Source organism: Phyllosticta citribraziliensis (genome assembly GCF_038025025.1).
Source record: "Phyllosticta citribraziliensis strain CPC 17464 chromosome Unknown J3D65scaffold_6, whole genome shotgun sequence".
Taxonomy (NCBI): domain Eukaryota; kingdom Fungi; phylum Ascomycota; class Dothideomycetes; order Botryosphaeriales; family Phyllostictaceae; genus Phyllosticta; species Phyllosticta citribraziliensis.
The window spans coordinates 1384727-1410492 of NW_027117343.1; the positions used below are offsets into that span (position 1 = coordinate 1384727).

The following is a 25766-nucleotide window of genomic DNA, read 5'->3' on the forward strand; positions in this document are numbered from 1 at the left end:
GCACCCAGGCATAGGTAGGCGGGGGTGGTAGCGGAGTGGTGTGGCGCAGAGCGGGGGTTTAGAGCTACTACTACTCTAACACCTACTTCTACAATGCCACGCGTCGGCCATCACGGCGTAGTCAGCACAGGCAAGGAGAGTACAGAAAGACAGACAGCCAGATAGACAGTCAGACAGACAAATCGCATAGCTGTAATGAAGAACAAAAGTGCCAGCCGGCCGCTCGTAATCCCAAGTCTCAGGTCCCAATATCAGTTCCAATTCCAGTGCCGCTCACGCGCTGACGTGACGTGCTGGCATACATGAAAGCCCTCTTCCCAAGTCTTGCTTGCTCTTCCAATCTACAGGTAACTACACACGCATGGACAAAGTGGCTCGCCTCCATCGACCGCCGGGCTCCACTACAGCCCACCCCCTCACAACACCGAAACCAAACCCAAAACCCAGGCCCAAGCCCTCTCACACCGCGCCCGCCGGCGGCGCCTCCTCATAATGCTGCCGCAGCGCCTGCGGCACATCATCATCGTCGTCGTGCTGGCGCGCCGGCTCCGGCACCGAGACGCCACCCGTCCAGCCTTCCTCATCGTCCGGCGCCTTATTCCACTCGACCTGGCCGGTCGACAGCGTGCGCAGGATATTGGCCGAGAAGTGCGACAGCCGGGGGCAGCTGTGTTCGAGCGCGCGCATGTCGGCGGCCGAGGGGAACGTCGAGCGCAGCGTCTGGCGGCGCGGGTTCAGCACCGCCATGCTGAACTCGAGCGTCGGGTTGCCGACGATCTCGACGCGCTCGAGCTCCGGGCACACGGCGAAGGCGTCGAGCAGGCGCCGCTTGCACGCCTCGTTCGGCTCCACTTCGACCGTCGCGCTGATCATGAGCAGCTCGCGGTGCCGCCGCAGCACGGCTTCGAGGTCGTCCAGCGTGAAGGTGTAGAGTGTCGTGTTTAGCGCGCGCAGGCCGTCTGGCGCGTTGGCGCCCGTCAGCGCGTCGACCAGCGCCCGCGCCGAGCTCTTGTGGAACGCGGCCACGCCCTCGACCTTGGCCTTGAACTCGTCGCCCGTGTCGTCCGAGACATTGGTCGGGTCCTCGGGGTCGTCGGTGGTGTCGGGCGCGGCGATGTTGAAGCTGCACATGACCAGGTTCTTGTTGATGAAGGTGGGCGGCTCGGCCGCGGGGATGCGCCGCAGGAAGTCCTCGTCCTCGTGCCGGAACGTGTAGTTGAACTGCAGGAACATGAGCTGCTGCTCGCGCGCCCGCGCCGCCAGCTTGTTGCCGACGGCCTCGAAGAAGCCCGGCCGCGCAAACACGTCCAGCAGGTGGATGGCCTTGAGCTCCTTGAGCTTGTCGAAGAAGACGAGCGCGTCCTCTTGCGCCTCCTTCGTGATGCCGCAGAGCAGCTGGCTGTACGCATCGAAACTCTTCAGGTGCGGCAGTGCGTCGGCGAGGGCGCTGAGGAAGCCTGCCGGATACCCCAGGCTGAACAGCTCGAGCGTCAGGCTCTCGATGCCTGGCGGCAGAGCGGGAATGGGCTGGAACGACTCGAGTTCTTTGGTGTATTCGTCCAGTTTGACGTCCGACGTCAGTGTCAGCGCCTTGAGCCCCTGCGCCTCGGGCGGGAAAACGGGAAGCGCAAAAGTTTGGAGCGGAATCTGCGCGCCTTGAGCTTGCGCAGGGTCGACCGACCCCTCGGAGGCGGCATTGTCCTCGACTTCGGCCATGGTAGATTCCTGGTCCCGTTTGTCTGCTGGGTCAGCAAGAGGCAGAAGCACACACGTTTCGGCATGACGGCAGCAAGGGGGGGAAGTTGAGAATTAAAAGACGACTGTATTGCCTCCTCGTTCATCCTGGCCCCACGAGTAAACTAAGCGGGGTATGACGGAGGATGGTGCGGGGAGCCTCTTTCTGGAGCATGGCCCCGTTGCGTCGAGGAACTGTCAGGCTTGACGTGTGCGGCGGGGACCCTGTCGAGCCAGTGCGGGGAAATGAAGAATCCAGGGTTCCATCTGACTCGCAGCTTTCTGTCCACGTGGTGTACATCTGTGCCTGAACTAGTAACAAAGAGCCGTTGCAACCTGACGGCTTTTGCGTTGATTATCCAATGCTGATCAGCACGAGGGAGCTTTGTCCCACTGGAGAAATCAGAACCGATACCGTGGACGTTGGAATCATCGAGCGGCCGGCAACTGCGCCATACTGATTGGTAATTATGCTCCGAACATTCCAGCATTGTGCTTTCGAATTTGGGTCCGTCTACACATTGGCTCAAGCTCTGTTCCAGGGCTGCCAATCGTCGGCGCGAATTGTAAGCATGAAGCATCCGATGCAGCCGCAACTCCAAATCGTGAACGCTCGATGCACGACGAGGCGGCTCAACCTAGCAGGTCATCTTTGCCCAGCAGCTTTGCCATGGGATCTTCGGCCTGAACCTTTTTCCGCCGATACTCTTCCATCTCTTCCTCTGTGATGCCATCCCTCATTTCTTCGAACGGCCGCTTTTTGCTTTTGTCGTCAGGACGCTTGCGCTTGTCGTCGCCATCCACTGCGTTGGGAACGTGCTTTTCAAGAGCCTTTTCCTCTTTCCATGCTTCTTCCTTGGGTACTTCTTCGTCTTCCTCCAGTCCCGCCCGCATTTTTTCCGCCTCCTCAAAAGCCTTTTTGCCTTCTTCGCCTGTGCAATAACTATTCTTGACAGTCGAATGACAACATGCGTATCCCCATTGAAAGTTTGACCACCAACTGCCCCAAACCGAAGTGTGGTTGTTGATGTGAATGTCTTCGGGATATTTGGATTTTGCCTTGGTGACGGGTGCTCCTTTGATGCGACCTTTGGAGTCGTATTCGACATATCGCTCATTTTCCATCAGAGCAGCAGTTTTGATGGGGTTGCTTTGCAGATGTTCTTGACCACCATATTTTGCCAACAACTCCTTTCTCTTTGCCTCGCGCTTTTGCTCTGCCTCCTCGGCCTCCTTCTTGCGAAAGTATTCGCCCGAGGTTGGGTTTGCTTGGAGATGGACCTTGTTCCTGTCGCCACGCTGTTGAGACTCCCAAGCCAACTTCTGGGCCCTTTCAAACTCGGCGGCATCTCCTGAAGCCCGCATGAAGCCTTCCTCGGCCACCAACTGTGCCGTCTTGTCTGCACTGACGCCACCGTCCATCAAAGTTCTGGTCTTGGGGTTGTATTCGGCCGAGTTCAAGTCGAGGCTGACGAGATACTTGGCGGTATCTTCTCTGATTCGGAGATTCCTTGTGCTCGTCGGTTGTTTCCTCCCCATGTCTGCCTCGGCCTCATATTTTGCATCCTCATCGCCATCTTCATCCTCGTCTTCGTCCGGCTTGTCATCCTCACCGCCCTTGAGTTTCTTCTTCATATCTTCCACCTCCTTGTACTCTTCTACGACCTTCATGTACTCTTGCGGATCGTATCCGTTCCAACGATCCCGCTTCGCATCCCATCCTAGTGATACGTCCTGGACGACTTCGTCTGCCTCGATGTTTTTGCCAGTCCAGCGTGCGCCTGCCTTGCGGGGTCGGCTGAGGCACTCCTTGGTCTTGTGGCTCATGGCACCGCAGTTCTCACAGGCGCCTTTGCGGTACTTTGTCGCCGCCGGGCCGGATTTCTTGCCGCGGTCATACCATTTCGAATCTGTGGCGAGCGAGTTCTTTTGGAGACGTTGATGTTCAAGGTAGTCAGAGTCTTCGGCCTCATCGGCGATGTAGAATGGCTTCTTCGCAATGAAGCTGGGGATGTATTCGTTGCGCTCATTCTTGTCCTGATCGCCGGGCTTTCGAGGTTGTGCGGGCGGCATGGTGGGCTGAGATGTGGATGTGGTGTGTAGAGTGGACGGAGGTTGCGGCGAGAGGTTGGAAAGTGACATGGTCCGTGCACCCATCGCGTCGAACTGGAAGATGCGCGTCAAGGCCGTCAGGCTGCCATGACCAAACACTACTCAACGCGTCCGCAACGACTTGCCACTCCCGCGCATTACTCGCCAAACTTTGCAGAGGCCTGGTCGCATGATGCTCGCAGTTTCAAAACACTCTAGCAGAGAGAAACTCAATCGGCCCTGGCCTTGATGGACGTCTTTCGCTTTCGCCTCAACTGCGTTGATCACTACCAGGCCACAACGACGAAATTCGACCCTCAGCTCCATCGCGGCCTTGGAATACCGTCGCAGAGAGAAAATGCTTTTCAGGTCCCCGTCATACGCGTCTTTGGAGCCACCGAGACTGGCCAAAAGGTATGCGCGCACATTCACGGCGCGCTTCCGTACCTGTACTTGGATTATGACGGCAGCCTAGAGCCGGCCGAAGGTGCGCAATCTTGTTTATCGCAACTACGCCAAAGCTAACCAGGTCCTCGTCAGTCGATGCCCATGTCAATTCCCTCCGCATCTCCATCGACCACGCGCTCGCGATTTCGTACCGGCGCAACGCATACGACGGCAAATCCCTCTATGTGGCGCACATTTCTTTGGTCAAAGGAGTACCGTTTTTTGGTTATCACGTTGGCTACAAGTACTACCTCAAGGTCTACCTGTTAAACCCACTTCACATGACACGATTGGCCGAACTGCTTCAGCAAGGCACCATTCTCGCAAAGGTGATGCAGCCGCATGAGAGCCACCTCCAGTACCTCGCCCAGTGGATGTGTGACTACAACTTGTTTGGATGCGGATACATTGACTGCTCACGAGTCAAATTTCGCGCCCCCGTGCCTGAATGGGAGAATCTTAGCCAGACAAAACACAAGTGGCATGACAAGTCTATACCACCCGCCCACATCTCAGAGGATGACTTTCCTCGCCAGAGTCATTGTGCCATTGAGGTTGACGTCTGTGTGCAAGACATACTCAACCGCAAAGAAATCAAAGAAAGGCCACTACACCAGGATTTCATGGAGCGCTTCAGCTACCTATCCCCGGATGAGAAGCTTGTACATTCAATGGCAGGACTGTGGAAAGACGAAACCAAAAGAAGAAAGCGAAGAATGGGTCTGACGGATCCGTCGAGCAGCCCCTTTCCCCCGGAAGTCCTTGTTAGCATGTCGGCCGATTCGAGGGATACTAGCAAGGGAGGCTGGATACACGAAGAGGAATTCCGAGAGACGATGATGAGATTGGTAGAACAGGAGAAGAGCAGGAATACGGACAGGGACATTTCATTCGATGGCTTCCTCGAAAAGGCGGCACAGGAAGACCATGTCCAAACTGCCATGGAGAGTGTTGAGGATCTGTATCCCAAGAAATTGGAAGAATACCAAGCAACGCAAAATCCCTTTCCTTTTGAACAATTGGAAGCCCTTTTACCGACGTTTGACGAGAGCCCATCGGCATTCAAAGATGGCGACAGCGCGTATGATACCGACGAAGCCATTGAGAGGGACGTGGCACGGGACATTTTTGACGACCCCAATCTCGCGCCAGAACTACGGAACCCACAAAGGAGTCGTTGTTCAAGAGAAGATCATACATTTGACGCAGATGATCCAAATCGGGATTTTCTGGAGGACACCGCTTCAAAGTCGGATGGTGAATTCGGAAGCTTCCACGAAGATATTTTGGATGAAATCGACAAGCAGAAACCCAATTCTCCACGTCTGGGACGGCCAAAGAAAAGAGTGAAATTAGCCCCCAGAGATTTTGAAGCCGTCGAAGATGAGAGACTTGATATGCAAGACTCTTCACTACCAAAATCATCCCAACCTAAGGTTTCGAGGCGCGTCGCTTTCGAAGACGATGGATGGACGCCTGCCGAAAACACGATATCCAAACGTCCTAGCCAGGAGATTCCCTTGAGCCAATCCTCTCAGAACAGCATCAAGGCCGGCCCAAATGGAGCTAACACATTGTCATTTCCTGTTGTCAAGAACCCCAACGACAGTGACACTGCCCTTCGTTTGAGTCAACGGAGTGGATGGTCCAATTCTCAGAAATCGCCTCATACGCCTGCGAAACGCCTGGATGGCTCTGATACCAAGGACTCTCCCGTAACTCCCTGGAGCAATTTTCGGTCCAGCAAGACTTTCTCTAGCAGCCCAGAGATATCGTCCGAAGCTCGAAAGTTTGCTCGCCAGCTTTCAAAGTCCTTTTACCAATCTACGGACTTGCAGGTCCTCTGCTATGGACAACTGCCGCCAACCGCTGAGACCGTCACATCAACAATGCTTGATTATGGCCTACCGCCTGTAGTCTACCAAGATGCGCACTACAGCGACGAGAAAGATGTTCCAGAGAGGCCCCGTGAGTATGCTGGACAGGAATTTCGGCTTGAAAGTACCACACTACCTTACCTTCCTCCATTCGATCCCACTGGAAATCACCCTGCCAACTTTGGCGAAAAGCATGGAGTTGTGATTGACAAGACGAAAGAAGATGCCCATCATGAACGACGCCGGACGCAATGCTCTTTGCTGCACTGGGAGATTGCGGCTGCTCCCCCGTCATTTGCAGAGGTCGAGCAGTGGTTAAAAGATGAGGCCGACAAGGAGATGCCAACCGCAGGTGATGGAAATGGTGACCTCTCCAAGACTCGGCGCAAGGCCGCAAAATCAAAGGGCAACCTCTCCCAAATCGAGGGCCCAACGCAAAAGAACAGGCATGGCTTCAAGTATTCCCAACGGCAAAAGTCCACCTCCGTCCAACACGAGACCCAATACATGAGTATCATGAGTCTAGAGGTCCACGTCAACAGTCGAGGCCAATTGCTGCCAGACCCTGCAGAAGACGAAATCTCAAGCATCTTTTGGAGCATTCAGGCAGATGTGAATGAGATTGAAGGGCCTCGGGTCGGTATCCTCACTCTGTCTGAGGATGATGGCGTCGCTGCCAGAATATCCCGCCAAGTCAATGTCCAAGTCGAACACGAAGACGACGAACTCGACATCATCAATCGAATCGTCAGCATTGTGCGCGAGTACGACCCCGACATTCTCACTGGCTACGAAGTACACAACTCGTCCTGGGGTTATCTGATAGAGCGCGCACGGCTCAAGTACGAGTACGACTTGTGTGATGAGATTGCGCGAACCATCTCTCATTCGCATGGCCGATTCGGAAAAGAGGCGGATCGATGGGGCTTTACGCACACGTCGACCATCCGCGTCACTGGCCGACACATGATCAACATATGGCGGGCCATGAGGAGCGAGCTCAATCTGCTGCAGTACACCATGGAAAACGTCGTGTTCCATCTTCTCCACCGTCGCATACCACGCTACGAATACCAAGACCTGACGCGATGGTACAAGTCGGAAAAGCCGCGCGATTTAGCCAAGGTGCTCGACTACTTTCTCTCGCGGACACAGCTCAACTTGGACATTCTCGATGCCAACGAGTTGATTCCGAGAACGTCGGAGCAGGCACGTCTGCTCGGCGTCGACTTCTTTTCCGTCTCCAGCCGTGGGTCGCAGTTCAAGGTCGAGTCTCTGATGTTTCGGATAGCAAAGCCCGAGAACTTCATCCTGCCCTCGCCCAGTCGGAAGCAGGTTGGCCAGCAAAACGCGCTCGAGTGCCTGCCCCTCGTCATGGAGCCTCAGAGCGCCTTTTACAACTCGCCAGTATTGGTCCTCGACTTTCAGAGTCTGTACCCAAGCGTCATGATTGCGTACAACTACTGCTACTCGACATGCCTGGGACGAATCGTCAGCTGGCGCGGCACGAACAAGATGGGATTCACAGACTTCAAGCGAGAGCCACGACTGCTGGAGCTGGTGCAGGACCACGTCAACATCGCGCCCAACGGCATCATGTACGTCAAGCCGGAGATGCGCAAGTCGCTGCTGGCCAAGATGCTGGGCGAGATTCTCGAGACGCGCGTCATGGTCAAGAGCGGGATGAAGGTGGACAAGGACGACAAGACGCTGCAGCAGCTGCTCAACAACCGGCAGCTGGCGCTCAAGCTGATTGCCAACGTCACGTACGGCTACACGTCCGCCAGCTTCTCAGGCCGCATGCCGTGCAGCGAGATTGCCGACAGCATCGTGCAGACGGGCCGCGAGACGCTGGAAAAGGCCATCGCCCTGATCCACAGCGAGACGCGGTGGGGCGCCGAGGTCGTCTACGGCGACACGGACTCGCTCTTTGTGCACCTCAAGGGGCGCACGCGCGACGAGGCCTTTGCCATTGGCGACGAGATTGCCGCCGCCGTGACGGCGCGCAACCCGCGGCCCGTCAAGCTCAAGTTCGAAAAGGTGTACCACCCGTGCGTGCTGCTGGCCAAAAAGCGCTACGTCGGCTTCAAGTACGAGACGAGGTCGCAGGCGGAGCCCGAGTTCGACGCCAAAGGCATCGAGACGGTGCGGCGCGACGGCACGCCGGCGGAGCAGAAGATCGAGGAGACGGCGCTCAAGCTGCTGTTCCGCACCGCCGACCTCTCGCAGGTCAAGCGCTACTTCCAGCGACAATGCGCCAAGATCCAAGCCGGCCGCGTCTCCATCCAAGACTTCGTCTTCGCGCGCGAAGTCAAGCTGGGCACCTACAGCGAGCGCGGCGTAGGGCCTGCCGGCGCGCTCATCGCGACGCGCCGCATGCTGGCCGACCGCCGCGCGGAGCCGCAGTACGGCGAGCGCGTGCCGTACGTCGTGGTGACGGGGGCGCCCGGCGCGCGCCTCATCGACCGCTGCGTCGCGCCGGACAAGCTGCTCGCCGACGACCAGCTCGAGCTCGACGCCGACTACTACATTTCCAAGAACCTGATTCCGCCGCTCGAGCGCATCTTCAACCTCGTCGGCGCCAACGTGCGCGCGTGGTGGGACGAGATGCCCAAGGTGCAGCGCGTGCGCAGCGTCACTGCGGCCGCGGCTGGCGCGTATGGTGGTGGTGGTGGTGGAGGCGTAGGAGGAGGAGGAGGAGGAGCAGAACAACATCACCACAACGTGGGCCCGGCACCCGCCAAGAAAACCCTCGAAAACTACATGAAAGCGACGTCCTGCCTCCTCTGCCGCGCCGCGCTCCCCAAACCCCCCAAACATCGACCCACCACCACCACCACCGCCACGAACCCTCCCCCCGACCTCCCCCTCTGCCCCTCCTGCGCCTCCTCCCCACACACCACCCTCGCATCGCTGCGCGCGCGCCTCGCCGCCGCCGACCGCCGCGTCGCCGACTCGGCCGCCGTGTGCCGCAGCTGCGCCGGGCTGGCGTTCGGCGAGCAGGTGCGCTGCGCGTCGCGCGACTGCCCGGTGTTTTATAGCCGCGTGAGGGAGGGGGCGAGGGCGAGGGCGCTGCGGGGCGGGTTTGGCGGTGTTGTTGCGGCGTTGGAGGGGAGGGTTGAGCGGGAGATGGAGGGGGAGATGGAGTTGGAGTGGTGAGGGAGTGAGGTACTGGGGAGGGGGGGAGAGAGGGGGGTTTGTATTGGTTTTTGTTTTTTGCATCGTCACGCATTGGGGGTGGGGAGCTGCGCAACACACCACACACATATACACCCCTGAAGAGCGTAGACAGACTGGATTTTGTTTAGGCAAGTCCCTCAGCCCGTCAATGAGCACTTGACAGTATTGGAATAGACTCAAGTAATAGGACGACACCTGACCACAACTACAATCATAATCATGCAAGCAACGACTCCCTCCCAGACGACGACGAGATGAATGAGAGGACTTAAATAGTGTACACAGTATAGTCACCGATTGATCCACAAGACGAAGAGAAGAAGAACAACAACAACAACAACAACAACGAAGTCAATATCCAACCGCCACACGTGTACGCGCGGGCGTGCGTGCGAGCGTGCATGCATGCATCCAAAACCCCCCAATCACCAAGGCATGACTGACTGACCAGACCAGACCAGACCAGACCAAACCACACTACACCCACACCCACCAACATGCAGCAGATCCCTCCTCCTTCCTCTTGATACAGTACAAATGGCAGCAAACAAGCCAAGCTCTTCTGATCCCACCACACAGGGCCTCGTCAACAGACAGACGGACAGATACAAAGCAGAACCAACTTTTACACCGGCACCAGCACCAGCACCACAACTACTGCGACGACAACGACACCTCCAAGCGTCAAAGCAACAACAGCAAACCAACGATGGGTGGCCAGACGACTGCACTTAATCCTCAGTCAAGTCGCCATACTCCCAGACACCCCTCCTCTCAGCCTTGGCCTCATCCTCGCGCGCCTTGAGCGCCGGCAGCACGTCCGTGGCGGCGCGCTCCCACGGCCGCAGCTTCAGCGGCACGCGCGCCAGGCCCTCGCCGACGACCTCGGCGTTGATGCTGTGGTCCTTGGACTCGCTCTCCGGGTAGAACAGCGTCACGTGCCACGCGCCGTCGACCACGTTGTCGACGTTGGCCACCAGCTGCACGCCGTTGGTCAGCTCGCCCACGAACGCCACCGCGTCGCGCAGGTAGTCGGGCGTCGCTTCCGACGGGAACTGCACGAATGAGAGCACCGCCTCCGTGGCCTGCGGCCGCAGCGACGCCGTGCTGAATTTGGCGTCGAGGGGCCGCAGGCTCGAGTATGGCAGTGTCTCCGAGTTGCCGTAGTCGACGTAGACGACTTCGACCTTTTTGTTCTCGCGGTCGTGGCGCCGGATGCGCGCGCGGTACCAGTCGTTGTCCTCGCTGAAGCGCGCGGATACAAAGTCGCCGACCTTGAATTGCGAGAGCGGCTTGTCGTTTGACCTGTCCAGGTGGAAGTTGCGGAAGCGTTCCATGAGGTTGGTGAGTTCGGCGGTTCCGCTGCCAATTTCTTGCAGCTTCAAGCGACCGTTCTCTTCAACATGTGTGACCATGACGTCGCGGTAGTCTTTGCGGCGTTCTGCAGCGGCAGCGTCGCCGTTGGTGCCGTTGCTCGTCTGTGCTGGCGATTCGTCCTCCTCCACATCCTGCGAGGGATCCCAGCTGTGCCACATACCCTTGCGTCCCTCCTTGGCCTTTTGTTCCGCAGCAAAGAGCTCCTTTGCGTTGCCAGACTTTTCAGCCGAGTACGCATGCACAGAGGCCAGCCCCTCCTCGACCAGAAGCTTGGCAAAGCTCTCGCGGTTGACGTAGAGCGTGCCGATGAAGCCACCGACCTTGTCACAGTCCTCGACGTCAATCTCGACGTCGCGCTGCAGACACCTTTTGTTGGCAAAGTCGTGTGCCTCTTGACCGAAAGGCTCGCTCTTTTCGTTGGGGTTCCTGGCCGACTTGGGAGCACGAATACCAGAAAGTACAAACGTGAGTTTGGCATTCTCGCGGGGAACCAAGACGGTGAAGCGGGATCCGGACTTGACAAAGTCGACAATTGCCGGTACCTTCTTTTGTTTCGAGAGGAGAGTGAGCTGCCTCTTGGCCTTTTCCAAGCTCTCTGAGTGGTCGACGAATGGCTTGGTTGAAGGAGACTTGGACGACCAAATGCCCTTTTGCTCCTTTTGCGCCTGGTCCTCAGCCAGGAGCAAGTCGTCGTAAACGGAGCTGCGGTCTGCGTCGTCGGCACGGTGCCTAATTACTGAGCCGTATCCGTTCTCGACCAGGAGCAAGGCAACATTCTTGCCATTGTGCGTCACGGTGGCCATCTCGCGCTCGTCGAATCCATCCTGGGGTGGGCGCTTGCCGTCAATCACAACCTTGACGTGCTTTCCAATCAACCTCTTTCTCAAAAACTCCTTTGCCTCTGCTTGCCAAGGGGCCTGCTTGTGGTCCGTCGTCTTGGGTTGCCTGACGCTGCTCAAGTTGATGCGCTTCTCGAGGCCGGCCTTGTTGCGGAGATACAATGTGTCTGCACTTTGGACTCTGCTGACAACGGCCTCGACCTCGCCAGCGCTCGGCCTAGCAGTCGACACGTGGCCTTGGAAGACACCCAGCCTCTGTTCCTTGGCCTTTCTCTCAGCCTGCCGCAGCTTGCCCATTTCTCCGCCCAAAAGTGTAGAGTGTTGGTCCATACATCTTGCCAAGCCCGACTCGAGCAAGTAAGGCGCTACGCTTCCGCGCAAGGGGTGCGATACGGTTCCGATGAGCTGGTTTTGAGGATTCACACCGAGCGGAGAAAACTTGATGTTGCGCTGCAAAAGGCGGGTCTCGATGAATTGTTGGGCCTCGTCGCCAAAAGGCTCTGCAGGCTGCTCCTTTCCGTCGGATGGGTTTACGCGCTTTGTTGACGGCGCGCGAATGCCAGCAACTAGTACCATGGTTTGGACGTGCTTGGAGGGCGATAGGAGCAGGCGCGCAATGAGGCGATCTCCGCTGAGGACCTTTTCGACGATGGCTGCTCGAATTAGCTGTGAATCCCACGATACCACCATTTTGAAACTCACCATTAAGTTCGACGCCCCTGTTTTGTTCCACAAACGTCTTGGGGTCTGGCAATTCGTAGGCAGTGTCGAGGTGTCCTCCCGCCTCGGCCCACAGGCCTTTCGAGTCTGCCCTCGCTCGTGCCTCCAAAACCTCGAGCCTTTGCAGAATCATGGTCGAAGCTTCGGAGTCATCTTTGCGGTCAGCATCGCCGCGGAGCTTGACCCAGCCTTCGGCGACGGCGGTGTCGGGCAGCGTGAGACCACCGGGGAGGGTGATGATGCCGTAGTCGCGCTTCGCACCGGTTGGGATGGTGTACAGGACTCGAAATTGCACGACCTTGCCGACGAGGATGTTGCGCAAAAAGTCTCGCGATTCAAAGGCAAAGGGCTGCGTTCCTGGCGTGTTAGCATGGTGCCCTGAGATGTTCAACAACAGGCCGGCGGCGTTGAAAACTTGGCGGGTCAATGTCTGGTGAGTAAAATTGTCCACGCACCTCATCGCCCTCTCTCCTTAACCGCGGCGCAGAGACAAAGGCAAGGCTCAGGACGCGCTCTTGCTTGGGGTTGTTGATGTTGTGCAGGACGACGGTGTCGCCTGAGAGAACGCTCTTGACCATTGCTTGGAACAACGCCATTTTGGGAATCGAGGTATCGACTGGGAAGCGTAGGACGTCAGAAGAGCGCGGATGGACGGTTGGCGAGTCGGTTTGATGAGACTCACACGAGCTGACTTTTTGGAATGAAGCGGAGTAGTGCGGCGATGGCGATTGCAAGCAGGTCCCTAAACTCGAAGGGGCAAGGTGCAGGGTTGCAGCGTGGTGAGAACGGGGAGGGGTTCGGGGGGTCGATGGGGTGTTGCAGGTGGAGGAGAGGAGCTGTGGGGTTGAATCTGGCCTCTTCGTTTGGAAGTCGTCAGTCGGCGCGCCGAGGGGAGGGTCCAAGCGGCCAGCCTTTCGGAGGAGGTTGTTCGGTCCGGCCACTCAATTCAGGTACCACGACGAGTACATCAATTGTGTGCTTGTCATTTCACGCAAGGAGTCGTCGGCACGTCTGCACATCTGCACAATTATTTTCATTGTAGCTACGCTAACCGCCAATTTGATCGTAGACCTCGTTCACATTTGTACCATTGTACCTACAGCACCAACAGTGCTCGCGCCATCTAGTTGGAGATGCCAATGACACCTACGCATGGCTACATTAGCCTTCGGCCTAACCGGGTCAATGGCGAGTATCCGTAACTTACCGCATGCGGGGCGGGGACCAGCGTTGCCCGTCTTCTTGGACTCCTCGTTGCCGCCCTTGCCCAGGTCGTCGGTGCCGCCGTGGACGACGACGGTGCGGCCAATGACGCTCTCGGCACCAATGAGCTTGACGAGCTTGTCGGTGACGGAGCCGGTCGCGTTGCCCTGGGCGTCGGTCTTGAGGTTACCAAGGTCACCGACGTGGCGGTCCTCGTCGGTGGGAGCACCGTGACCCTTGCCGTGGGGGTTGACTGGCTGGTGTTAGCAGTCGACGCCGGATGGGGTGTGGTTTGTGGTTTGCAGCTCACAGTGAGGGCCGGCAGAGGTGCAGCCGTTGGTGTTGTCGCCAAAGGCGTGGACGTGGATGCCACGCTCAGCGTTGGGGTCGTGGCCGGAAAGGTTCCATGAGATGGTGGTGGGAGCAGACTCGGACTCCTGCTCAAAGGTGACGGTTCCCTTGACGTTGGAGTCTCCACGGAGGACAGCGACTAGGAGAGGATTCGCGTTAGCCGACTGGGACTGACATGTGTAGGTGAGCACCTTGATGAGCGACGGGGACCACGACCAGGACCGGGACCAGGACCAGCCGCCAGTCATCGAGTGTAATTAACAGCCGCAGCCAACAAGGTGCCCGGCCAGAGCCAATTGCCAGACGACGTCGTCGAGGCAAGCCGCCAGGTGTCGAAAGAACATGCTCAAACGGCCTCGCAGCAGCCCCACCCTAGCCCAAGCCGGAGTGGCGATACAGCTGATCAATGCAAAGTTACACAACGTACCGGCCTTGACCATTTTGGCGGATTGATTGATTGATTCAATTGAACGGGGTGATGAGGGTGATGATGAGCAGGACAGGAGTTGACGATGAGAGAGAAAAGACGAGAGCGAGACGAGACGAGACGGAGACCCGAAGAGACCAGCTCACTGCGGGGCTCGATTGATGACGAAACTACAACGCCCCCCGCCCCTACACCAATCACAGCCCTTGCACGTGCCATCAGCTCCGTCTCCGCCGCGTCCTATTCCTAAGCAACTGCACACTAGATTGTTCAGGTCGGCATTAACAACATTTTGGTATCCGTCTATCTGCACAAAAATCAAACTACGAATTGCTGCATGGCACTATTGCCTGGGTCGTCACTCTTCAAATTCTGCCCCCGTCGTCATTTTACCCCGCCTTTCCGATATCGGCTCGGCCGCCCCAATTTATGCCTTCTGCACCTTCTCCTTGATGATGTCCTTGAGCGTCACCGCGTCGGCAGCAAACTTGGAGATACCCTCGCGCAGCTTCTCAACGGCCATCTGGTCCTCGTTGAACCAGAAACGGAACTCGGCCTCGTCGTTGATGTAAGTCTTCTTCTCAAGGTTGAGGCTCGACGCGTTGGAGGCGTCAAGCTTCTTGGGCACGGCGTCCTGCGAGTTGTACAGCGTCTCGAGGAGGTTGGGCTGGCGAACGTTAGCCAAGGCACTCGTCACTACACTTTCAAACTTACCGAGATGGTGAGGTAGTCGCAGCCAGCAAGCTCGGTGATCTCGCCAATGTTGCGGAACGAGGCACCCATGACAATCGTCTTGTAGCCAAACTTCTTGTAGTAGTTGAAGATTTCCTGGACGCTCTTGACACCGGGGTCCTCCGAGGCAGAGTACTCCTTCTTGGTGGCAGCCTTGAACCAGTCGAGGATGCGGCCAACGAAGGGAGAGATGAGGTAGGCACCGGCCTCGGCCGCGGCAATGGCCTGGGTCTGGGAGAACATGAGGGTAAGGTTGGTGTTGATGCCGTGGTCCCTCTGCAGGATCTCGGCGGCCTTGATACCCTCCCAGGTCGAGGCAATCTTGATCAGGATGCGCTCCTTGCCAATGCCCTCCTGCTTGTAGAGCTGTGCGATTGTCAGCTGGGTTCAATTGGTGTCCAGGATAGAAAGACGTACGTCAATGATGCGGAGAGCCTTGTTGACCGAGGCCTTGGTGTCGAACGAGTAGCGGGCGTCGACCTCGGTCGAGACCTTGCCGGGGATGAGCTTGAGAATCTCCTTGCCAAACTCGACGAGGAGACGGTCAAGGGCCTGTTCGACCTGCTGGTCAACGCTGCCGCCCTGCTTCTTGCTCCACTCGACGGCGTTGTCGACGAGCTTGGCGTACTCGGCCTTCTTGGAGGCAGCGAGGATCAAGGAGGGGTTGGTGGTGGCATCCTGGGGGTTGTACTTGGAGATGGTGGCAAAGTCACCAGAGTCGCAGACGACGGTCTGTTGGAGCAAAGAGTCAGCGAATCCCAACAAGCCGCGACGTTCCACTCCGAAGACGGCGGGGGGCAATTCTTCCGCGGATGAGGGGCAAGGAGGGGCAGCGAGGACTCACGGTGCCGGCGGCCTTGAGCTGCTCGAGGGAGGAAGGCATTGTGTATGGTTTGGGTGATGGATCGGTGCGGATAGGGTATCTTGGGAGAGTGGAAAGGAGTTGTGAGGGATGGATGGGCGATGGTGGAAGTTTGAGAGAGGTGCAGGTGGCGGGGTTTTCAAGGGCCTGCCTGACGAGGTATTATGTCATCGGGGAGTCGACCAGACAAAAGACCACGACATCGGTCAGATCCTCACCAATGACCAATGGCTGCGGGCCGTGTTTCTCGCGCCCCGTCCCCCCGAGCCTTCTCCAGACGCCTTTGGCCAGCTCGCGTCAAATCATGCCCGTCCGAATGCGATCCAACGGCTTGCTGCGGCCGCCTTTGCCTATTCCAACCGTCAGTACCACCAGGCCGCGACCAGACCGTCGACCTGCATCGTCATGTGTCGGCCAATGCCATCGGCCTTGAACCGAAAGTCCGTCGTTGATCACCGGTGCCGCCGACTGCGCTCGAAACCTCCGTCTCAGACTCACTCACACTTCAAATGTCCCTCACGCCACGGAGTCCATGTATTGCGGTATATTTTCCAGCTCTCGAGGATTAGTGAATAAGCTCCAGGTCCAGAGCTCAGTCGGTCCGACCGCTGACGCTCGTATGTTGCGCGAACATGGCCGAGGCCTCAGTCTGGCGTCGACGTAGGCGGCTGTTCGCGCTTCAGACAGTCTGCCGTCTTCGATGCCTTGTGGACGGCGATGGACAGTAGCACAACCTGTCAAAAGCGGCACTCTAGTTTGCAGGCCTCCCGTTTAGTCCGGCAACAGGTAGGACTAACAACTCAATCTGTCAGTCTCAAGTCCAGGTGTTAGGTCTTCAATCCCGCGAGTCAGCAATGCTTAGCCTACATCATAGCTCAATCTGAACCCAATCTCCGACTGCTTACTACACGACAGGCGAAGATGGATAAGATGCGGATTAGTATCGTGGCCTCGACCTTTGAGATCAGACGAAGGCCGTCAGCGACATCTTCACTTGGACGTCAGCCTCGCCACGTCTTTTTCCAACCAGTCACCGGGCGAAGGAATTTTTTCCCTGGTGCATCTTTTTCCTGCTCATCTTTCAGCAGTGTTTTTCAACTGCCCACCACGCATCGAGAAGCAACTTGAGCAAACAATGCTCACATTCTGTTGAGACGTTTTTGAAGTTCACGCTGTGGAGCATTCAGCCAACGTCCAAATACCTTGTCACCAGTCCGCCAAAGCAATCTGCAAAAACGGCGCATCATACAACCCGATGCGTGCACCGGGGAGTAATAAGGAATGCTCCAAACAGCAGCATGGGCTTTATGCTCAAGCTGCCCGGATACTTAAGCCCTGTCGTTCCAAACGTCGGGGGAAATACACGGAGGCCAAGGCAACAACAATTGACTTGCTGGCAAGGCTGACAATGCATCCATAAACAGATCATGACCAGGGGCGAAAACTACCAAAGCCACGCGGTCGGGAGGCAGTGTCGTGGAACCTAGCCCTAGACAATCCCACGAGGCAGAAGCCCAGCGTCGGGCTGGAATGCCATTTACTGTCTCGTGCTCAAGAGTTGCAACAAGGATGGCGGGAAGGTCTCTGGCCAGTAGCCAGGGGGTTTCGGCATCGCCGCCGAACCGCTCTAGGGCCGTCCCGAGCCACGAAGCTTAAGACGATGCTTGAGCAGTGGCAGCATCATCTGGGGGGCCGAATGACAGGCACCTACGTGACTGCACCGCCCGGAAGCATGTCCCGCCGCGCTGGAACAAGCCACTGACGGTTGAGATAAGCTCGTCGCGCAAGACGCTTGTCGTCCTCGCCTCCACCCTAGTCGTAAGCCAGCTACCAGATCCGGCCACCGCTAGTTGCGCCATTCCATACGCGCTCGCCTGCACGCTAGCTCGTGTCCCATTCGCCAGGTCATGACGAGCGGTAAGCCAGAGATATCTCGGTTTCGTTTTCACCAGGTGGGCTGAGTAGCATGGCTTGACATTACTATTTGGGTTGCAAAGTGCGAATCCTTCTCTGACCGGGCAACCCTTTTTATTTCTTTGTCTCCCATCCGAATTCGTGGGTTGGACTAGTCTTCGTCTTTGTCGTTTCTTAGCCTACTTGGGCTCCTACCGACCCTGCTTCACCTTTGCTTCGCCCTCGCTCTAAATTCCTTGCCCGCCATCACCTATTTGTGTGGTATCCATCGCACCTGTCACTTGTCAAAGACCTCAAATGGACACGACCACCTTCCTCGCAACGGCCCTCCTCAAGCGGGCCTCTGACAATTCAACATACCAGCAAATACAAGACTACCGCGACAACTGCACGCTCTCAACATGCCCGCTTTCCGACTCGTACTGGGCGTACCGACCATCTCTCCCAGCCAATAGCTTTTTCCTCGCCTTGTTCGCCCTCTCCCTCGTAGTCTACCTGTGTCAAGGCATCTTCAGCAAGCGTTTCCTCGGCTTTACCATTGCAATGGTGTCTGGCGATGTTCTCGAAGTCCTTGGATACGCAGGTCGCATCATGTCGTACTACAATCCGTTCGGCGAGGTAAGCAACCCTCATGGTCGCGGCACTACCTTTCGGTCTTTACCGATTGGATTTTGAAGTCCCTCTTGCTCTCATTGATTGCTTGGGAACTTCTCAAAATTTCCCAAGCGAAGCCGAAAGACTCCCAACTGATTTCGTCATCTTGAGTCTGGGGGACGGGATTGTACGAAGCACGTCACTGACAGTCCACAGGAAGGCTTCCTCATGCAAATCGTCTGCCTAACCATCGCCCCCGCCTTCATGGCCGCCGGCATCTACCTCTGCCTCTCGCGCATCGTGTCCACCTTCGGCGCGCAAAACTCACGCCTGAAACCGCTCTCGTACCCGCGCATCTTCATCCCCTGCGATGTCGTCTCGCTGCTGCTGCAAGCTGCCGGCGGCGGCCTCGCCAGCGGCGCCAGCCACTCCAACAAGGACCCGTCGGCGGGCAACAACATCATGCTGGCAGGGCTCGCCTTCCAAGTCCTCACGCTGCTCGTCTTCATCGTGCTGGCCGCCGACTTCGGCGTCCGCACGCTGCGCCGCGTGCGCGAGCTGGGTACCACGCAGGCACTCGATCCGACGCACGCGCGCCTGCGCGCCAGCCGCGCGTTCCAGGGCTTCCTCGCCGCGCTGGCCTTCGCCACGCTGTGCATCTTCACGCGCAGCGTGTACCGCGTGGCGGAGCTCAGCGAGGGCTGGACCGGCCACCTGATCGAGACGCAGAGCTACTTCATCGGGCTGGAGGGCGCGATCGTCGGCGCGGCCATGGTCGCGCTGAATCTCTTCCACCCCGGCCTTTGCTTTCGCGAGGGGTATGAAGAGAGAAGGTGGTTTGGCGGGAGGGCCAAGGTTGCGCCTGTGTCGGCGCGCACGCCCGAGGATGATGTCTCGGATGATAAGGCGAGTGTGGTGTAGGTGTAGGTGCAGGTGTAATTCTCGCTTTTTGGCGTCTTTTTGTTGCAGATGCTGCTGCGGTGTTGTAGATACCCTCGTGTTTAGAGGATGGAATGGACTGAATCCTTGCCTGGCATCGTGCGCCGACTCGGTGACCCACCGCTGTCAATTCAATCAAACCTCACGCGCTACCTAACTGACGCTGCGCACGAGATGCCCCTGAGTCCCGCTCGTGATTCCTGTGCTGCATGAGACCGCGGAATTTCGTATATAAACCTCACCAGACGCCCTCGTCTTCCTGCCGCGCACCAAGGACAGCGCTTTTGCGTCCTCGAGGGAATCAACAGTCGTAAAATTTGCTCTCTTTATTCCACTTCTCTCTCCCTCTGTCCTTCCCTCTCCACCAACCACACTCCTCCAGTCCAGTACCTCAAGAGGCCGACCAGCACCATCACTTCACCGCCATCCTCGCCACCACGACGATCCAACGGCGACACTCAGCATAGAAACAAAACATTCGACGCACTCCTGCCTCAATTGACCGCGGAACGAGCAAACCCCAAAGCCAACAAAGTGATTGTGGTTTATGCTGCGTAGCGGCGGGAGGGGAAGCCGCAGTAGGTTGATTGCCAGTGTGGTGATCCTGCGCGGGGAGGATAGCTGTGGGTTGCTGGCAGAGTACGATAGAAAGGCCGGAAAGGTGAGGTTTTATAGGCGGCGGAGCGGTAGATCGCTTGCTTGCGTGGTCAGGGGTCGGGTCAGCGGGTATAAAACCTCCTCCGCTGCCCTGTCCCGGTATCTCCAATCCAACAGGCACTCCTGAATCCAGCAGCCGAATGAAGCGCAGACGCGCGGGTAGTACCGAAGAAGATTACTTGCCCTGTCTCTTGTCCTGTCCTGTCCGTCAGACTAGAAACTGTTTAGTTCGCGGACACGAGGGGAGGTTTTGATGGGTGGCACCAGTGAGAATGAGAATGAGAATGATGATGATATCAGTGGTGGTGGTGGTGGTGCACAGCATCATCATCATCATCATCGTCTCGTCAACAGGAAGCGCAGACTTGCTGACCTGCCAAGTTTGGTTCCTCTCCGCCTACCCCTTGAAAGGGCTGCTGTTCTACCCCTGAGATTAGGCGAGAGATTGACATAAGAAGTGTTAGATGGCTTGGCCTGGTGGTCCACTGGCTTGGGCAGCCCTCACTCTCACCCTCGCCCCTGAGTTGGCTTTTCCTTGTGGTGCAGAGGAGCGGTATACCACAACGCTGGCGATACTCATCACCTCTCTCCAACCACTTAACCACTCAACCCAGCAGCCACACGACACAAGAAACAGAAAAACGCCAAGTGATGTGTTTGTTCGGTTTTTCTGCGAACCGCAAACCGCAGACCACAGTGGCCTGTTTGCGTTGTCTCGTTGAAGAAGAGCAGAGCTGTGCTGAGCGCTCGGTCATTTTGCCGGCTGGGTGTGTGGGGAGTGGGAGTGGGTGTGGGTGTTTTATACCTTTCTTCCTTCTTTCTACGTGTGTAAGCCCCATGGCAGTCCTCGCAAAACAGCGCATGTGCAAATCCGATCACAATCCCTTCCGCTGCCCTGCTTTGTGACAACTTGACAGCGTGACAGCGTGACAGCGTGACAGCGTGACCGCACAGAGCCCAGCCCAGCCCAGGTGCCTCTCTCGACTCTCTCGAGTATAAAACCGGCGTCCCTGGCTCCACAGACAAGCCCACACCAGCTTCATCCACGGGGCGGCAGACAGACAGACAGACGCCAGAAGAGCACACGAAAATCTTACCCTCTGTCTGTCTGTCTGTCTGTCTGTCTGTCTGTCGAATGCGAGAACGAGGGATGTGAAACTTGTCTCTTGTCTCTGTCTTGTCTCTGTCTTTCCTGTTTTTGCCAACCGTGGCGTGGCAGGACAGGGCGGGTAGACTCGCCATATAGCATACGGCAGCGTCGCATGACAGAGAAGCCCGCCATAGACGCACAGTGACGGAAGACGTCGTCCTGTCTAATCGACGAGACAGACGGAGAACAGAGCGCGAAAGAAAGAAAGAAAGGAAGGGAGTCTGCGGACCCGTCCAATCCATTCATACGTCGTGGAGCGCACATGACTATCATACACCCCTTCCCTTTCCCTTCCCCCCTTTTTCCTTTTCCCTTTTTTCTTCCCACCATCCATCCTCAGCCCTCCCCTCACTGTTCACTGCTCAGCCCCATCACCACCCCCCTGACCCTTATCATCGCCCTCAAACCCCAGCGAATTGCCATTGTAATACTCATTCCGCCTGTCATCGTCGTCCTCGCCCATGCGGTCTCTCATCGTGCGGAATCTTAATCCACCACCACCATTGCTTCCTGCCGCCCCACTCGCACTCGCGCTCGAGCCACCCGCGGCGTCAGCCTGTCCGTCGAGACCACCGCCGCTGCTTTCGTTGCCACCGCTGCCGCCGCCGCTACCGCTGCTAGGTGAAGCGTGCCCGCCGGCGCTCATGTGCTTCGCGGACCACGAGGAACTGACGGCCGCGGCGGCGGGCGAGCCGGAGTTGCCTCTGCTGCGCGCGGCGTCGACGGCCGCAGCGCCTCGTTGCCCAGCACTGCTGTCACGGCCCGACGACGAAGCCGCAGAGGCGCTGTCGGCGTGCTCGCCTGCAGCCGGACGAGCGCCAGCTGCTGCACCGCCTCCGCCGCCGCCACCACGCGCAAACGGCGCAAAGAACGTCCCGATGAAGGAGGCGAGGAGGTTGTACGCCGCGACCAGTGCGACGTAGACGGACCCGATGTACCCGCCGCCCGCGCCGCTGTACGCCGACGCGGCGGCCGCGTTGCGGATAGGGACGAGGACGAGGGTCGCGCTGGGGGCGATGTCGTCGAGTTCTTGGAGCGGACTCGTTTCGTCCGACGCGGAGAGGTGGCGGTTGGGATGCTGGGGGGCGAGCAGGAGTTTGAAGGTGTACGGCGGTGCGCGGGATGATGGCGAGGAGGATATAGCGGCGTCGACGCGCGGTCGCACGTCCGTGGCGAGAGTGGCCGTGGGGGGGAAGTAGTCGCGCAGTTGGCTGCCATCGAGGAGGCGGATGCGGAGGCAGACGGTGCCGCTCTTAGAGGCCGGGCCGCGCGAAGCCGTCGTCGTCGTTGCCGTCGTCGTCCTCGATTCGTCAGACATCTCAGGATGCGGCGAGCCGCTGGACTCTGCCTCGCGCAGTCGGCGGCGCATCTCTGCCTGCTCGCGGCGCTCGCGCTTGTCTGCCTCGACGCGGTCCAGGATGCGCTGAAGTTCTGATTTACGAGCTTGCTTGCGCAGCTTCTCTTGCGCCGCGTAGCTCATCTTGGACGACGACTGCTGCTGCTTTGCTTGGCTCGTCTCTTCCTCGATGGCCCTCCTCTTGCCTGCAGCCTTTTCTCTCCGTGCCGCCGCTTCGGCTTCTGCTGCGCGGCGCCGTTCTGATTCCAGACGTGCAGCTCTGTCCGGCAGGAGCGAAGTGAGGGTCGAATTCGATTCGGCGGGGCTGGGGGCGGATTCGGTATATTGAGTCGAAGGCGGAGGAGAAGTTGTCTGCGTCGGCGCTGACGCCGCGATCGATTCTCGAGCCTCCTCTTGCGGCGGATTGGACTGCAGCTCGCCAGGCGTACTCTGGCCTACCTGCGGCGCGCCCCCATTCTCCAACACGGCGGCCACTTGGGCGACAAAATCCTCCTTTTCAACCCCCGCAAACAGGCTCAATTTAAGCTGTCCGTTATACACAACAACGAGCGCCGGCGTCTTGTGGATGGGACAAAAGGCAGCGAGGAATCCGGCCTCGACGCTGCCGGCTTCCAGGCGAAGGTTTACCGATTTCGAGGCCAGGAGCTCCGCAATCTACGAAGACGGGGGCCGGTTAGCAGGCGACGAAGCTCGAGAGCAATGCAAGGCTTACCCTCTCGTCGTGCAGCCATTCGTCCTGCCATAATCTGCTCTCGTCCGAATCATCTGTCCCATGCTCGCTCCGTCAGCCACTGGCGAGACCAAGTGTTGAATTGGGACCTGCGCTGCCGTGCACCGCAACTGCAGGGACGTGCGGCCGTTGAGAGTGACGCACCTGTGACGAAGCATGCCACTGACTTGGACTGTTGGAGCGCGAGCGAGATGCCGCTCTGGAGGTCGCCTTGGTGGAACATGGCTTGCGGCGGTCGTTGGTTGGGCGGGCAGGAAATGGACAAATGGATTGTTTGCTCCACTAGACACGATGCGCACTTGCGGCGGCGGCGGCGGCGGCGGCGGCGGGATGTGGAGAGCTGCCGCGCCATGATCTCACTGCTCGCCCTGGCCAATCACAGCAGGCGACGACGAAATCCAGGAACACCCATCTCGACCACCTCTCGGCTTCCCCGCACCAGGACTCCCACTTTCCGCAGCTCTCACTCGTCGCTGGGCACGTCTGGAGGCCAACAACTTGTCGACATCGTCGCCGCCCACGAGTCAGCCCCAGGAACCACGGCCTGCGCCGAGTGATCTCCCGGCCTCTAGTCATTGGCCGGCCTGACGACATGCTTTGAGGAAATGTACAATTACTGGAGTATTTCGAGCCTAATTAAGCGCAGAGAGAACCCACTATTGCCGATGACCCGGAATGCCCTTTTGCTCCGGCGCACTATCTACAAAAAGGAAACTGAAAGGGAAAAAATAAACTGGGGTGGGAATTTCGATTGTGGGTGGGGGCATGCAGCGCTTCCTTTCAAATCCTAATCCACGTTCACGTCGTCGGCCGAACCTGCCCACCTCAACCCCCACCATGAACTAGATTCAAAAGGCAAAGTGATTGGATGCAACCTTGAAGCTCCCGAGCAGGCAGTCGATAAACTCCCCGTGTAGGCATGCACCAGCGCGCCCTGTGGGTGCAGTGTGCGCCGTCAACGCGCGCAGCGTGGGGAACCAGCCTGCTTCGGCTGCAGTGTCGAACGCCGGCCAGGGTTCTCTAATCAAATTTACGTCCTCCACCGTCTAAGTCGCTCTTCGAACGTGCGCCGTCTGCGCTAGCAGCTCACAGGATGCTGCACTTGCTCTTCTTGGGCTTGGCGGCGGGCCTCGGGTTGAGCACGGCACTGCAATGGTTAGCTGGCGGCTTTGTTGGGTGGATGGAATACTCACCGGATGGCCTCGTCGAAGACGCTCTTGAGGTTCCTCTGGGTGAGCGCAGAGCACTCGAGGTACTTGTGCGCCTTGATCTCCTTGGCAACCTGGACCGCCTGCTCGTACTGGATGGGCGCCATCTTCTTCTGCCTCAGGCTCTCCCTCGTGGCCTCGTCGTCGCGCAGGTCGAGCTTGGTGCCGACCAAGATGATGGGGACGCCAGGAGCGTGGTGCTCAATCTCCGGGTACCACTATGCGAATTGTAAGCTAGAGCCGCGAGCTCCAAAGCGGGCGAGCGCACCTTTGCCTTGACGTTGTCAAACGACGGTGGCGAGACGATGGAGAAGCAGATGAGGAAGACGTCGGTCTGGGGGTAGGAGAGAGGGCGGAGACGGTCGTAGTCCTCCTGACCGGCAGTATCCCAGAGACCCAAGCTGATGGGCTTGCCATCGACCATAACATTGGCCGAGTAGTTGTCAAAGCTGGAGCATGTCAGAGGGCGAATGGGCAAGGTGGGGCGGGGGGAGGTGGGCTTACACGGTGGGGATGTACTCTCCGGGGAAGGCGTTGGTGGTGTATGAGATGAGGAGACATGTCTGTTGGCAGGTGAGGTGAGCGTGTGGGCGTATCGGTGGGTTTGGGTGAGCGTACCTTGCCGACAGCACCGTCTCCTGTGACGACGCACTGCGAGGCGATTAGCATGGGGGGCTTGCATGTCGGTGGGGTCGCGCACCTTGAGCGACTGCGTTGCGGGAGCAGCAGCCATGGTGTAGGTTGTGGTGGATATTATTCAAGACGAGCGCAGCTCGCGAGGGGCTCGTTTGCGGGTGGAAGGAATGGGGGCGGCGGCGGCAGTGGAGGTGAGAGGACAGGCTGCGATGCGAGGATCTCGGAGGTTAGCAATAGCGTCGACAACTGGGAGGGCCAGGTCAAAGAGGAGGTGAGGCTCACGCAGCAGCTACTCGCGTCGCGGAGCGCTAGCAGAGACGCGGTCTGTCGGGGGGCTGGGGGTAGCAGAGGAGCAGCGCAGCAGGAGGTGCAGCGGTGTGCCACGGCGTCGAGGGAGGATATTAGGGTGGGACGGTCGATGGAAGCAGGCGAGAGGAGAGCGGGTCGACGGGGGGTTGTAGAGGACGTGGAGTCGACGGGTGGTGGTCGCAATGACGAGGGTAGGGTAGGGTAGGGTTGGGTTGGGGTTCGAGTTGGTGGTGAGGGACGGACTGGACTGGAGTGGAGCGGCCAGGAGCGACGCCGCTGATGCAGCAGTGGACAGACGGACAGCCAGCGTGGGCGGTCGGGTGGCCGAAGTCAATGCTCAAACACAGTTGAAGCAGACGAAATGTTCGAGACGGAGCAGATGGGAGTAGAACCTGGATGCTCGCTTGGCTTTTGCGTGTAGTGTACTGTACA

The 25766-nt window shown here is 58.2% G+C and overlaps 10 protein-coding genes across 10 annotated transcripts; 2 read left to right on the plus strand and 8 right to left on the minus strand.

Moving 5' to 3' along the window:
• Nucleotides 1-139: 139 nt before the first annotated feature.
• On the minus strand, nt 140-2042 carry J3D65DRAFT_371917 (uncharacterized protein). The gene has a single exon (XM_066795717.1). The coding sequence runs from the start codon at nt 1714-1716 to the stop codon at nt 460-462; it is 1257 nt and encodes a 418-aa protein (XP_066655386.1). The 5' UTR covers nt 1717-2042; the 3' UTR covers nt 140-459.
• A 325-nt stretch (nt 2043-2367) lies between these two features.
• On the minus strand, nt 2368-3807 carry J3D65DRAFT_553416 (Pre-mRNA splicing Prp18-interacting factor-domain-containing protein; the record flags this gene model as incomplete). Its single annotated transcript, XM_066797133.1, has 1 exon — nt 2368-3807. One exon carries the CDS (start codon nt 3805-3807, stop codon nt 2368-2370), a length of 1440 nt encoding a protein of 479 aa, XP_066655387.1.
• Nucleotides 3808-3942: 135 nt separating this feature from the next.
• Nucleotides 3943-9308, plus strand: J3D65DRAFT_658675 (uncharacterized protein; the record flags this gene model as incomplete). Its single annotated transcript, XM_066802548.1, has 2 exons — nt 3943-4312; nt 4366-9308. Exons 1-2 carry the CDS (start codon nt 4075-4077, stop codon nt 9306-9308), a joined length of 5181 nt encoding a protein of 1726 aa, XP_066655388.1. The 5' UTR covers nt 3943-4074.
• A 276-nt stretch (nt 9309-9584) lies between these two features.
• Nucleotides 9585-9871, minus strand: J3D65DRAFT_624835 (uncharacterized protein). The gene has a single exon (XM_066800293.1). The coding sequence runs from the start codon at nt 9826-9828 to the stop codon at nt 9598-9600; it is 231 nt and encodes a 76-aa protein (XP_066655389.1). The 5' UTR covers nt 9829-9871; the 3' UTR covers nt 9585-9597.
• On the minus strand, nt 9727-13278 carry J3D65DRAFT_624837 (uncharacterized protein). The gene is made up of 4 exons (XM_066800294.1): nt 12948-13278; nt 12721-12881; nt 12248-12614; nt 9727-12198 (listed from the first exon to the last, which is right to left on the minus strand). Exons 2-4 carry the CDS (start codon nt 12859-12861, stop codon nt 10061-10063), a joined length of 2646 nt encoding a protein of 881 aa, XP_066655390.1. The 5' UTR covers nt 12862-12881; nt 12948-13278; the 3' UTR covers nt 9727-10060.
• Nucleotides 13279-13388: 110 nt separating this feature from the next.
• J3D65DRAFT_645952 (superoxide dismutase) lies at nt 13389-14259 on the minus strand (the record flags this gene model as incomplete). The annotated part of the gene is made up of 4 exons (XM_066802244.1): nt 13389-13411; nt 13473-13721; nt 13779-13958; nt 14247-14259. The coding sequence occupies 4 exons, from the start codon at nt 14257-14259 to the stop codon at nt 13389-13391; spliced, it is 465 nt and encodes a 154-aa protein (XP_066655391.1).
• A 414-nt stretch (nt 14260-14673) lies between these two features.
• J3D65DRAFT_667916 (transaldolase) lies at nt 14674-15861 on the minus strand (the record flags this gene model as incomplete). The annotated part of the gene is made up of 4 exons (XM_066803061.1): nt 14674-14913; nt 14961-15344; nt 15396-15710; nt 15823-15861. The coding sequence occupies 4 exons, from the start codon at nt 15859-15861 to the stop codon at nt 14674-14676; spliced, it is 978 nt and encodes a 325-aa protein (XP_066655392.1).
• A 2190-nt stretch (nt 15862-18051) lies between these two features.
• On the plus strand, nt 18052-19269 carry J3D65DRAFT_645954 (RTA1 like protein family; the record flags this gene model as incomplete). The annotated part of the gene is made up of 3 exons (XM_066802245.1): nt 18052-18372; nt 18565-19181; nt 19260-19269. 3 exons carry the CDS (start codon nt 18052-18054, stop codon nt 19267-19269), a joined length of 948 nt encoding a protein of 315 aa, XP_066655393.1.
• Nucleotides 19270-21046: 1777 nt separating this feature from the next.
• On the minus strand, nt 21047-23490 carry J3D65DRAFT_624863 (uncharacterized protein). The gene is made up of 3 exons (XM_066800295.1): nt 23326-23490; nt 23164-23216; nt 21047-23105 (listed from the first exon to the last, which is right to left on the minus strand). The coding sequence occupies exons 1-3, from the start codon at nt 23402-23404 to the stop codon at nt 21450-21452; spliced, it is 1788 nt and encodes a 595-aa protein (XP_066655394.1). The 5' UTR covers nt 23405-23490; the 3' UTR covers nt 21047-21449.
• A 629-nt stretch (nt 23491-24119) lies between these two features.
• On the minus strand, nt 24120-25491 carry J3D65DRAFT_372454 (putative Rho GTPase Rac). The gene is made up of 7 exons (XM_066795718.1): nt 25308-25491; nt 25090-25229; nt 25008-25040; nt 24894-24952; nt 24658-24838; nt 24375-24607; nt 24120-24328 (listed from the first exon to the last, which is right to left on the minus strand). Exons 2-7 carry the CDS (start codon nt 25120-25122, stop codon nt 24268-24270), a joined length of 600 nt encoding a protein of 199 aa, XP_066655395.1. The 5' UTR covers nt 25123-25229; nt 25308-25491; the 3' UTR covers nt 24120-24267.
• Between the last annotated feature and the right edge of the window lie 275 nt (nt 25492-25766).